The sequence below is a fragment of the Vombatus ursinus genome, unplaced genomic scaffold (assembly GCF_900497805.2).
Source record: "Vombatus ursinus unplaced genomic scaffold, bare-nosed wombat genome assembly UNPS02014786.1, whole genome shotgun sequence".
Lineage (NCBI taxonomy): Eukaryota > Metazoa > Chordata > Mammalia > Diprotodontia > Vombatidae > Vombatus > Vombatus ursinus.
In genome coordinates, this window is record NW_020954564.1 from 13,950,322 (window position 1) to 13,963,691 (window position 13,370).

At 46.8% G+C, this 13,370-nt stretch overlaps 1 protein-coding gene across 1 annotated transcript in view; it reads left to right on the forward strand.

The window, feature by feature from the left end:
- The window catches only part of LOC114047003 (adhesion G-protein coupled receptor D2-like), a 43,744-nt gene extending 30,884 nt beyond the window's left edge, over window positions 1–12,860 (forward strand). Inside the window, exons 16-25 of the mRNA XM_027867646.1 lie at window positions 1,541–1,694; window positions 3,190–3,323; window positions 3,932–4,047; window positions 4,868–4,988; window positions 7,725–7,766; window positions 9,200–9,253; window positions 9,512–9,725; window positions 11,188–11,246; window positions 12,342–12,512; window positions 12,720–12,860. Of these exons, the coding sequence (XP_027723447.1) occupies window positions 1,541–1,694; window positions 3,190–3,323; window positions 3,932–4,047; window positions 4,868–4,988; window positions 7,725–7,766; window positions 9,200–9,253; window positions 9,512–9,725; window positions 11,188–11,246; window positions 12,342–12,512; window positions 12,720–12,860 (1,206 nt within the window). The remainder of the gene's footprint in view (window positions 1–1,540; window positions 1,695–3,189; window positions 3,324–3,931; window positions 4,048–4,867; window positions 4,989–7,724; window positions 7,767–9,199; window positions 9,254–9,511; window positions 9,726–11,187; window positions 11,247–12,341; window positions 12,513–12,719) is intronic.
- The last annotated feature ends 510 nt before the right edge of the window (window positions 12,861–13,370 follow it).

Sequence of the window (13,370 nt, forward strand, 5' to 3'; positions counted from 1 at the left end):
CTATTATTATTATTGACTCATACCTCTGATGCTACAGGCTCCCTCTCTGGTGATGTCATCACGCACTGCTCCCAACTTCTCTGCTCTCTGCTGCCATCTACTGGTCTTTAGCTGTTATGCATTGCTTGCTTCTTCATTCACCTGTCGCTGATGACCTTTAACTCCTTTGTGAGTTAAGTCCCAGCCAAGTAGGTAGAGAAGCCCAGCACATTTTTAGTCTGTCTTTTGAACTATTTCATCCAAAGCTACCCATTCATGTTTACTCAGTCCAAACTCAGATGATCTAAGTTATAGCTCCCAAATTCTTTTGAATTCCTATTATACCTCGGGGTTGCTGGCCTGGATCTCCTTCAGATCATACTGGGAATTTCACTTAAGAAATCTACAAAGAAGTAAAATTGAGGATTCTTTTCAACCCTCCCAACTGCTCCTGGTTGCCTCATAAGTCACGTAGGCTTAGGTAAAGCTGGTGAACTCCATCCTCACACACTTCACTCATTTCCCAAACCCAAACCATGTTATTCCCTATGTACTTTTAGAAATAATTTCCCATGCAATATCTCATCTGGGAGCAGCTAGGTAGTGCAGTGAATACAGCACCAGCCCTGGAGTCAGGAGTACCTGAGTTCAAATCCAGCTTCAGACACTTGACACTTACTAGCTGTGTGACCCTGGCCAAGTCACTTAACCCCATTGCCTAGCAAAAAAAAAAATCTCATCCAAACCTCAAAACCCCACTGTAAGAGAAAGAGGGCAAAATACATCCCCCTTTTACAGGTGAGGATACTAAATGAAACTCAGAGATAGAAAGTAACTTACCCACGGTCACCCAGAATTAGTGTCAGTCAAGACAAAAACCCAGGTCTCCTGATTTTCATTGTACCACTCATTCTGGTGAATCAATCGATCAATTAATAAACATTGATTAAGTGCCTCCTATGTGAACCACCCTCCTGATGCTGCTGCTGATTTTAACAGTAATTCTGATAGCCACCTTCCAAGGTTTACAAAATGCTTCACATATGTGATCTCCTTTGGTCCTCACAAATGCCCTTTGAGGTAGATGGTAATTATCATCTCCATCTTATTGATATAATTGAATCTCAGAGACATGAAGTGGCTTTCCCAATGTCACCCTGCTAATAAATAACAAAGCCTGGCCTTGAACCCGGGTCTTTGCCATATCTAGTGTTCTTTCCATATGTCACACCACTGATCATTCTTTCAATCATGGAGTGATGGCACTCAACTTCCATTTCTTTAGCATTTTTACAGGTTACAAGGTGTTTTCCTCTCACCATAGTCTCAGGAGGTAGGAGGTGCTCTATTGTCCCCATTTTATGGATCAGGAAACTAAGACTCAGAGATAGGGAATGACTTTACCCAAGGTTACTTGGATAGTAAGGATCAACTTCAGACTCTAACAGGGATCTTCTGACTTGAGTCCCATGAGTGAGGTGGGAGGGCTTTCAAGGTCTGAGGTGGCCCAAGATGTGGGAGGTGATATACTGGCCCTTATATTGGCTCTTCCCGGTCCCAGGTGATATGCATGGTGCTGACAGCCTTCTTGCACCTCTTCTTCATGGCTGCCTTCACCTGGATGCTGGTCGAGGGCCTCCTGCTGTGGAGTAAGGTCGTAGCTGTCAACAGGAGTGAGGACCGGAGGATGAAATTTTACTACATGATAGGCTGGGGTAAGGACTGAGCTCCAGGAAGCCCCTAAAGGCAGGGAGGTGGGAGGGAGGTAAGGAGTTGACCAGACTATGTTACCTCTTCAAGCAATGATATCTTAGGGATGCAGCCTATGTGGGAGGGACTATATTTGGACCAAAATGTTATGGAAGGAGTTCTGGATTTGGAGTCAAAATATCTGGCTTCAAATCCCAGACCTACTACTTACTGCCTGTGTGGTCTTGGAGAAATGACAACCTCCCTGGGTCCATTTTCTCTTTGGTCAAATAAGGTGATTGGGCTAAGTCTTTAAAGTCTCTTTGAATTCTAAATCCTATGATCTACCTCCAATTAGGAACCCAAGGGTCTAGCCACTGCTGCATTCTGCCTCTCAAACCTGGATTGGAACCACGACTGCATATGCCCAAATCCTGTCCTTGATGACCTCCCCCAACCCATACCCAAACTTTCTGTTCCCCACCCTCCAGCTCTCTCACAATTCTCCTCACTCCACCTAGAAAAAGACCCCCAGGGTCTCGGAGGCAGCCTGCAAAGCTGAGGCTATTTGATCTGAGGTAATTGGGGAGAGATGCTAGAAACGATCATTAAGATCTAGTCGGTCTTGATGGAATTGAGGGCATTGGGATAGCAAGTGGTTAATTGTGGGAACTGAGTGAACCACACTGACTCCAACTTGTGCCTCAGTTCTGGAGCTAGCTCAGTTATGGGTCTAGTCCAATTTCTGTCTTGTGAGAAAACTTTATTCAATTATGGGAATTAGGAGAAAACTTTATTGCATTGTATTGTTTGAACTTAGCCTTGTGCAGCTGGGAAGCTGCACCACCTGTACCTGCTGCTTAGAGACCATTAACCGAGAGCTAAGTTATGCTGACCAGAAAGCCAGTCAGATCCAAAGATTGATGCAAGAACTTTTCTCACAATTGTACATCTCTTTTTTTGTTTTGTTTTTTGTTGAGCAGTGGGGATTAAGTGACTTGCCCAGGGCCACAGAGCTGGTAAGTGTTATGTGTCTGAGGTCAGATTTGAACTCAGGTCCTCCTGACTCCAGGGCTGGTGCTCTATCCACTGCACCACCTAGCTGCCCCACAATTGTACATCTCAAGCAATCTATATGTCTTATCTGAAAACTGGCCCCGTACTGATCAATCGGTTATTGTTTCCATACTCCTTTGATGTTTACAGACACTTGGGAGAGCAGGACATCTCTTTTTCTGAATACAGGGAATTGCACCTGTGTGCTCTTCCCCTCCCAATTTGGAAGTCCCTAATCTTTCCTCCAATTAGTAATCAGATTACCTAAGTGGCCTTATTTGATTGTTTTAAATGTATAAAAGCCTGTCTCCTTGTATTCAGGGCCTAGCTTTAAGCTGAGGAAGGGGCCTGGTCCCTATTTTTTAGGTAATCAGCATGCATTGCTTATAAATCGATATGCTTAGAAGGTCGAACCTTTGTTTCCTCAGTCATCCTGTTTCACCCGCCATCCTTCCCCCCTTACAGGTCTCCCAGTGGTCATTGTAGGTGTCACTCTGGCTTCTTCCTTTGATGGCTATGTGGCTGATCATCACTGCTGGCTTAGCTTGCAGAAGGGGGTCATCTGGGCCTTTGCAGGACCTGTCCTCTTTGTATTGACTGTGAGTGAAGGGCAGGGACAAGGGAAGGCCTGAGGGGATGGCTCTGAAAAGTGGGGTTGGACAGAAAGATAATATTCAGTGAGGCTTGAATGGGTATGTTCCAGGGAGTCCAAGAGAGTGGTGGATCCTATGGGTATAGGAAGTGAGTTTAGGGGACTAGGATGAAAGGTGGGGATCTGAGAGACCAGGGATGAAGCTTAGAGAAGAGGAACAGGAAGAGAACAGATCCTGAGGGAATAGAGGTTTTTAGGAGAACTAGATTAGGGCCAGGAAAATTGTAGGTCCTGACGAGGCTGATGGGTTATTATGGGGGATGAGGACAGAGAAAAGAGCTCCAGGGAAAAGGAGATGAGATCCTAAAGGACAGAAGCAGGGCTGTTATTTGGGGGGGGGGGGAGGACTACCTAGGGGTGAGTCCTGAGGGTCTAGGGTATTGGATTTTAGAGAGCCTGATAAATAGCAGTTCTTGGTGGGAAGGGAGGGGGGAGGGAGCAAAAAGCAAGGCTCTGAAAGAGAAAGCTAGGAGGAGGACCCAAGAGGAATAGTAAGGGATAGTAATTATGGAGCAAATGGGAAGAGAATGCGTCCATTCTGCATCTGGCCCACAGGTGAATACCTTCATCTTATTCCGAGTGGTAATAGTTACTGTGTCCAGTGCCCGACGACGTTCCAGAATGCTGAGTCCCCAACATAGCCTGGAGAGGCAGATTGGAGTCCAGATATGGTAAGGGGCCATTGGGACCACCTGTTGAGGGCTGGGCACCAAAGACAAATTTTCACTGACAACCAGGGAGTGCTCTGAGTGAGGGAAGGGCAAGGGTTAACATCCAGGGAGAGGGAGGCATCTTCAAGAATCTGGCCAAAGAACCATAGAACATAAAAAGTCAAGACTAAACGAACCTTTGAACAGAGAACCTTAGAGGTGGACATGACCTTAGAACCTGAATTCTAAGCTTGAACATGTCGTCCAACGGTGCTTAACTTTCTTGGTGCCGTGGCCCCCTTTGGCCATGAAGCCAAAACCTCTGGATGAACCCCTTCTCAGGATGATGTTTCACCAGCCTTCCTGGGCACCCCAACTCTTTACTTCCTACTTATCATTCCTCCACCCATGGAGGCCCATTCTCAGAATAATGTTTTTATTACCCCTTTTCAGAATAATGGTTTAAGTATGTAAACTGAAATACACAAGATTACCAAAAAAAAATAAATAATATTGAAATACAATTTTCAAAAAAGACTTTGTGTATCTCAGGTTTAGAACCCCTGGTTCTAAGTCAATCTCTCCCCACCCCTGCCCCCTATTTATTTTATATTTGAAGTAACTGAGGCAGAGAAAGGGGAAACCAGTTGCCTGTGATCATACGGTTATTCTTATAGAATGGTGGGAAGATAGGACAGAAGGATTCCAGTTACCTTCCCTGTCGTCGGACTTTTTTGTAGGGGGAAGGGAGCAGGGGCTTAGCTCTCTCTCTGATGTGTCCCACCCTCCTAGCCCTTGGCTTCTGTACTGATGGGGCTCTCTCTCTCCTTTTTTCTTCCAGGGCAACAGTGAAACCTGTGTTGGTGCTGCTGCCAGTTCTGGGCCTGACTTGGCTGGGCAGCATGCTGGCACACCTCAGCATGGCATGGGCGTATGTGTCCATCATCTTCAACTCTTTCCAGGTATCCCCCCACTAGGTACAACAGAAGTAAAGCATGCCAGAGGGCCTGGGTTCAATTCATCGGCCTCCCTGGACATCCAGACCCCCTCCTTTCTCCTTATCATTTCTCTGTCCAAGGTGGGCCATTACAGAAGGTGACTCAGAAGTCCAAGCAGAGAATTCAGACTCTAGGATTAGTGTTGGCCCTACTTTTGGTGTTGGAGTAACAAGATCACTTTACCTGGAATCATAGCAATCTTGGGATTTGTTATTGAAAAGACATCTCCCCATTCAACACCCTCATTTTACAGATGGGGAAACTGAGGCCCAGAAGGATGAAATTATTTGCCCAAGGTCACACAACTAGTAAATTTAAAAAGTGGGATTCAAACCCAGATTCAAATCTTTATTGAATTAAATCAAATCCTCTCGCTCCAAATCCAGGTCTCTTTCTACCTTCTATTGCCCTTCTGACTCTTTAGGAAACTCAAAAATAGGTTGAATCAGAAAATCTGGATTTAAACCCTTACTCCTGACAATTACTGGCTGTGTGGCCTTGACCAAGTCATGTCATTTCTCTGGGCCTCAGTTTCTCCATCGGTAAAAAGGAGTCAGAGTAGATGTCCTTTGAGGTCCCTTCCAGCTCTAAATCTATGATACTATGTAATGATGTTACATACATCGTAGCTACATGCTGTGTAACTGTAGGCAGGTTCCCGTCCCTCTTTTAGCCTCATCTGTAAAATGGGGGAAATAATGATCACACTCCTTACCTCACAGGGCAGCTGTGTGGAAAGCCCTGTGTGAACTCTTATTATGTGGTCTTGCCCTATAAGGTGCTTGGAGTGTGTGTGTGTGTGTGTGTGTGTGTGTGTGTGTGTGTGTGTGTGTAGATGTTCCAGAAGAAGCCCTGTGTCTAACCCAGTCTAAGGTAGGGAGAGGGAGGAGTGTGGACAGGAAGGGGGACACAGATCTCTGCTTCCAGCTCCTCTGTATGCTCCCTGAGGTCTGAAGAAGTGTCCAGCCACGTCCTCCAGCAGAGCCCTTCCCACATACACCTCCCATGCTCCATCAACATCATTTCCAGGGAGTTCCAGCATCCATTTGATCTAACTCCTTGGAGCATATGTGGCATAGCCCCTAGAGGATTACATTCAGAGCTTTCTCTCCATCCCGCACCCAGTCCAGCTTTCAGCAACTGACCCTTGTCTTTTATTGGGGAAGAAGAAAAGAATCTGATGCTCATTCACACTAAAGTGATGGGGACTGAGGACTGAGCCTTTGTATCTCTCTCTCCCTGCCTATCTCTTGCTTTGTTTCTCTCACTTTGTCTCTCTTCCTTTCTCTGCCTATCTCGTGTTTCTCCATTTCTCTTTTCCTGTCTCTCCGTGTCTCTCCTTGTCCCTGGTATCTCCCCAGTTTCTTGCTCAGCAGAAAAGCAGGCTTCAGCTGAAGTGGGCAGTGGGAGGTGGGCAGCAGGCAGAGTACTCAGGATCTCCCCCCAGTCTCTGGTCTACCCTGGAGGTGCTCGTTTTATGCTTGGGCTTTAGCTCCTTAGTCAGACCCCATAGCTAACCCTCCCTTCCTTGGATAGTGGGCAGGGCCCAAAGTACCTCATTTCCATGGCTACTGGCTCTCTCCAGGCCCACCTTCTGCCTCCTTCTCCTTTGCCTCTGACCTATTCCCTTCCCTGTAGATTTCTGCCTCTCTCTGATTCTATCTCAGTGAATGCATACATCTGTGTGTCTTTCTCTTCCTATGTCCTTTTGTGTGTCTGTCTCTCTCCCTATGTAGGCATTTTTCTCAGTGCCTCTATTTTTTCTGTATCTCTATCTCAGTCTCTAGTGACCCTCTCTTCGCTACATTAGTGTCTCCTCTGCACTTCCAGTCTCTACTACGGATTATCCCAGTCTCTCCATCTCTGTCTTGGCTTCTATCTCTGCAGATTTCAGTTTCTCTATATTCCTGTATCTCGTAGACTTGTGAGGCATTATAACTGGGAGGGAACTTGGAACATCAAAGGTTAAAGAATAAAATTGGACTATTAGAGCAGAATGAGGCTTTAGGGGAAGGGAAAGGGAAGGGAAGGAGCATTTGTATATCACCTACTATGGGATCTGCATTGTGCTAAGCACTTTACGAGTATTATCTCACTTGATCCTCACAACAACCCTTAAAGGTGGGTGCTGCTTATTCCCATTTTACAATTAAAGAAACTGAAGTAAATAGAGGTTTAGTAACTTGCCCAGGGTCACAGAGCTGGTAGGAGTCTGAGGCTGGATTTGAGCTCAGGACTTACTGAGTTCCTTTAGAATATAGAGTGTTAGAGTCGGAAGGGTCCTTAAAACATAGACTATTAGAATATAAAACATCAGACCTGGAAAGACCCTAGAGAACTCTAGTCTAATGGGCACGTTACAGGGGGTCTCTGAACCAGCTCCATCGCTCACTGTGTCTCAGGGCTGGAGGAAAAAGGATATTTATTATTCATCCGACCTGCTGGAATTTCCGACCATATGGCCACTAGAGGGCAAAACCTCCCAAAGGAAATGCTAACTTTGGTTTTCCTTGGGGAAGAGGGAGATGGTACTCAGTAACTGTCACTCCCTCTGTTCAGCCTCCCCCTGACCTGGCCCCCCACACCAGAAAATGGCAGACCTGGACCCCGGACCACTTCTCCCTCCAGAAGTGGGTAGACTATTCCAAGCCCCCAGGCCTGAGGCAATGACGCTTTCCCCCTTCTGTGTTATATCCCTAGGGGCTGTACATATTTCTGGTCTATGCTGTCTACAACAGTGAGGTGAGTGCTGGGGAGGGGTCTGGCAATGGGCACCTTAAGATTTCTTTAGTGACTGAGTGTGTGGCCCAGTACTCCCCACTCCGCAGCCCCATCTAGACACACCCGTCACGAAGATGCAGTCTAGAGAAGGAAAGAATGAGGGAGCTGAGACTGTAGAGGGGAAGGAATGTCTTAAGAGATCTTAAAATCATGGAGTCTTTGAGCTACAGTGATCCCAGGATCCTAGATCAGTCAGAGAGGACGTTGGAGGCCATGAAGCCCAAATGACTTACCCAAAGTAACTTGCACAGAGAGTGGGCATCACGGGTGAGATTTAAACCCAGGTCCTCCAACTCCAGAGCCAATGAGCATCTAGTCCAGCCCCTAACTGGGCAGGACTCTCCTCCGATATGCCTGACCAGTGGTCATCCTGCCTTCACTGAAGAACTTTCAGTGATGGGTAGCCGATGTCATTATTGTACAACTCCACTTGTTGTATCAAGCTGACATCTGCCTTCCACCCATCGCTCCTACTTCTGCTGTCAGGGAACAAGCAGAATAAGTCTAATTCCTATCCTTCATAGAAGCAGCTGGTGGGTACAATGACTGGAGTTCTGGGCCTAGAATCAGGAAGACCTGAGTTCAAATCTAGCCTTAGACACTTACTAGCTGTGTGACCTTGGGCGAGTCACTTAACCTCTGTTTGCCTCAGCTTCTTCAACTGTAAAAGCAGATATAATAACAGTATCTCTTTGTAAATAGCACTTTGCACAGTGCCTGGCATACAGTTTATTGTTGTTCAGTGGTTTCAATCATGCCCGACTCTTTGTGACCCCATTTGGGGCTTTCTTGGCAAAGACACTGGAATTGTTTGCCATTTCCTTCTTCAGCTCATTTTACAGATGAGAAACTGAGGTAAACAGTGTTAAGTGACTTTCCCAGGCTCACACAGCTAGTGTCTGAGGCCAGATTTGAACTCAGGCCCAGCACTCTATCCACTGTACCACCTACCTGTCCCTTGGCTATAGTAGGTGCTATATAAATGCTTATTTTCTCCCCTCATCCACATGATACCCATGTATATATATCTAGAGACAAAAGTCCTGATTTCACCTCTAACTGGCTCCTTTAAGTGGATTCTGATAGACACTTAAGGTCTGAGGTCTAGAATTTAACTCCAAGATTGTCTCTGAAGTGTAGCTAAATCAGGGTCTGCTGTGCCTGCCACAAGGCTGGTCAGATTCCCCTGGGACTGGTGGAAAGAGTATTGGGCTAGGTTCCTGTTCTAATTCCATTCTTTACTAACTGTGTGACCTTGGGCAAGTCACTTTCTGGGCCTCAGTTTCCTCCTCTGTAAAATGAGAAGGTTGGACCCTCCAGCTTTGACTTTCTGATTTCTATGGTGAGATTGCCATGGATCTGGTCCCTGTTTCTCCTCTCACTTCCCACCCCAGGTTAGACTTGCCATACAGAGGATGAAGGAAAAGAAGAAAGCTCTCTTATTCACAGTAAGTATAACACTTGAGATGCTGGGGGAAGGTAGGAGCATCTTTCACCTCCATACGTCTTTGCTGATCCCTTTATGTATCTCCTATCTGTGTGACATAAACAGGGTGGATCTGACTGCTCTTAACTCACCTGTGTCTCCCCTCTCCTATAGAGAGGCATTGAACTTGGTATAGGGCAGTCTGACTCAGGCGCCTATATGTACTTGGGTCTACTTTCTACCCACATCCCCCAACCTCTGAACTCTCATTTAACCTCAGCCCAGCTCTCTTGGAGTCTTCCTTAGGGCAGGCCCAAGCCAGCGGGGGATTTGTGACTTACAGAACTGTTCCCGGCCAATAAACTACCCATCCAGCCCAAGGAGCACAGCTTCTTGGGAGGTGAAGAAAGGAAATCCTCCTGGCCTCACCAGCAGCGCCTCTGCCCCAGCCCCAGCCACCTGGGCCCCACCCCAAAGGAACATCCTCCACCAAGGTACAAGGTGGCCCCTTCTCCCTCTAATTGCAAGACCCTGCTCAAGTCACTGCCCCCTTCTCTGTAATGTCCTTTGCCCATCTGTCAAAGTGGGATGTCATCGTCAGTATCTGAGTAGTATTTTCACCTTTTCAAAAGTTCTTGGTCGTTGAAACACCCCTGTAGGCAGCATGGTAGAAAAAGTGGTAGGCTGGGAAAATAGTAGCAGAAGATTTGAGTTTAATAATAATAATAATAACAGTAGCATCTATTTAGCATTTTAAAGTTTGCAAGTACTCATCAAATATTAACTCTTGTAATCCTCACAATAGGTCTGGGAGGGAGGTGCTCTTATTATCCCCTTTTTCAGAGGAGGAAACTGAAGAGGAGAGAAGTTAAGTGACCTGCCCAGGGTCAAAGAGTAGGTGTCTGATGCAGGATTTGAACCTAAGTCTTCCAGGCTCAAAGTCCAGCACTCTATCCACAGTACCTCCTAACTGCCTGTTCAAGCCTGACCTCTGACATTGAATAATGGTGTGACCCAGAGCAAGTCACTAAACCTTAACTGAGCCTTGGTTTCCTCATTTGTAAAATAGGGGTAATAAATTTTTGTATAGCCTACCACACAAAGTTGTTGGGAGAAAAGTGCTTTGTAAACCTTAACCCACAATAGAAATGGAAATAATCTGAATTAGCTGGAAAGGATCTTTAACAACAGTAACAGCAGTTGTTACAGGTGGAACACTAGAATGATCTCCATTTCTATAGCATTTTAAGGCTTTCAATGTGTTTTCTCCTCAGGATGACCTCTTAAGTACAAACAGTTTTATTAATATTTTATAGATAAGGAAACAGATGCCCCCAGTAGGTAGGCTTAACATATTAACTTCAATAATGACAATAATAACAATTAGCATGTGTATATCACTTTAAGGTTTGATCCTCACCACAACCCTATGAGGTAGGTGCTATTATTATCCCTGGTTTTACAGATGAAGAAATTTTGAAAGAGGTTCAATGACTGGTCCAGGATCACACAAGTAGGTTTCTGAGGCAGGATTTGCACTCGGGTCTTCCTAACTCCAGATCTTTGGGTTCTGAGCTCCTTCCACTGTGCTGAGCTCTCTCTAGACTGTTAGAGCTGGGAGGAGCCTTAGAAAAGGTATGTGCAGGACCAGAGAGGTGAGGAGCAGCCATTCACCAGAGTAGGGTGTTCTGGGAGGGGAGAATCTTTTTGGGCCATCGGCTTTAACTTCAGTGGCACAAAATAAGACCGGCGACTTGTTCTTCATCAGTGTCTAAGGTTTAGTGGGTTTTTTGTTTTGTTGAGTCCATTTGAGACGTTTCAGTCATGACCCCTTTTTGGGGTTTTCTTGGCAAAGATACTGGCGTGCTTTGCCATTTCCTTCTCCAGCATGGTGGTTTCTAGGCTCTGTTAAAGCCAAGCTTTGACACAACTGTTGTCATTTTCTTAAAATTCTAGGGAATCTTGGTGCCGAAATCCCAGTGGGTATTTCATCCATCATGTCATCTGAGAAGTCAGTAAGTAGCCTTTGGGCCTGGTGTTTGGGGATGGGAGCATTCTCTGAAGCCCTGAACCAGGATCTAGGAGCTGACACAGATCTTATGACCCACTGGGCCCAGGGGCTTATCATGAAATTCCATTGCTAGAAAGGACCCTTAGGACCCAGAATGTCAGAACCGAAAGATACATTAAAACATGAAATGTTCAGGCTGAGACAGCTTGAAACATAGACCATCAGAGCTAGAAGGGAACTTGACTATTAAAACATAGAACATAGATGTTTTGAGATGGAAGAGACCTTAACAGACCGTCTAATCCAATGCCTTGATTTTAAAGCTGAGAAAACTGAAAGCCAGAGATGAAAAGTGATTTGCCCAAGGACACAAAGTGAGCCGAGAGCAGAGCTGGGGCTGGAACCCCTATATTCTGATTTGTGCACTGTTCTTTTCACTGTATTTAAAGCTGCCTCTAGCCCCTCGGTCTAACCTGGGCTATGTTTTTAGTGCCCAACCCACAAACCAGAAGGGAGTGAAAAGGAGGGATTGGAAAGGCAGATCCCCGATCAGATGATCTCAGTCCTCTTGGTGCTCCCCCACCCCCTTCCTATGCCTCTGGTGGGCCAGCTAGGCCTCTCCACCCTAAACCCACCAGACCAGAGCAGCTTTCAGCCACCTGGGGGCTGAGTAGTCAGCTGGGCATTCAGTTACTGGGCAGAATAGCCCTGAGGGAGGTGCTAACTGGGAGATGAGCCAGGTGACATGATTTCTGAGCCCGGGAGCATTAATCTCCGCATGGTGTCTGAATGCCAAGGCCAAGAGACAGAGGGAGGCTGAGAGATCGAATCAGTTTGTTGCTGGGCTGGTGTTTGAGGGGAGGAGGGGAGACGAGGAAACCATTTCATAACAGCTGCAGCTGTTGGGAAGGGGGAGAGGCGGGCGGTCAGTCCCTGATCCAGTCCAGAAGTGAGGAAAAGCCAACTTCACTAAAAGGGGGTCCCACCCTCTCTCTCTCAGTGTTACCCACACTCTCAGGGCAGGGAGGAATCCCAGGTCATAGATTTAGAGCTGGAAGGGACCTCACAAATCATCTAGTCCAACCTCATCATTTTACAGATGGAGAATCGGAGGCCCAGAGACGAGGAAGGTCACAAGAAGAGACCAGTGAGCCTTTCCTACAGACCCCTAAATTCTGAGTCCTTGAAGGATAAATGGGATGGGGGGAGGGGTACTGAGCTGAGAAGAGCTGAATTGGAAAATGGAAGGCAGAACAGGGACAGACTTGGGGTGAGGGGGTGTTGAGAGGGGACAGAAGGAGGGGTGAGTTGAGTGACAGAGGGGAAGAATAGGCATTCCTGGAGAAGGTCAATTGGGCCCAGGCCAACAACAGTCACTGGATAGAATTCAGATTGGGAAACTAAGCACAAAAGTCCTGTGGCTGCCCCTGGTTTGGGATGTACTAGTAACCCTGTCTGATTTTCATCCTGTTTTCAGGCAGTGGAATTGACAGCGTTCAAATCCTCAGGTATGAGATGGGAGGAGGCAGAGACAAAACCCTTACTGGGGCTGGGGGCTGGGGAGTACTGGCCTAGGGCCCGAGCTCAGAAGCGGGGAACAGCTCTGCTCCGGGCTTAGGGACAGCTCCCTACCCACTCTGGAAGTTCTGGTGTGAGTCAGAAGGGAGCCTAACTCTGCCTGAGCCGAGTTCTCCACACAACGCTCTCCATCTTGTCCCCTCCCCCTTCTCACTTCCTGCCCCATGGCTGCCTCCCCTTAAAGCTTCATGCCACAAATTTCACCATTAGCCCTTCATTTCTTTGGCTTGGTGCTTTGTCCCCTGGAGGACAGCGCTTACACATTCAGTCCCTGAATCCTCAGTTGATTGGCCCCTTTCCAGAAAGCAGGGTTCATTTGTAGGGTCTTTTTTGGGGAAAGGCAAGGAGAAGACAAGAGGACCCTGGGCACCTTGTGGCTGGTAGAGTGGGAGGGGGAACATGACCGAAGTGGGGTTGGGGACTGAACTTGAAGAAGATAAACAAAGCAGTTTTGAGTCTGGCTGCCTTGACCCCACCGTGCCCCCTTTCTTTCTCCCCTTCTGCTCTTTCTTCCCCTCCCCATTTTCTCCTACCCCAAAAGCAGAAGATC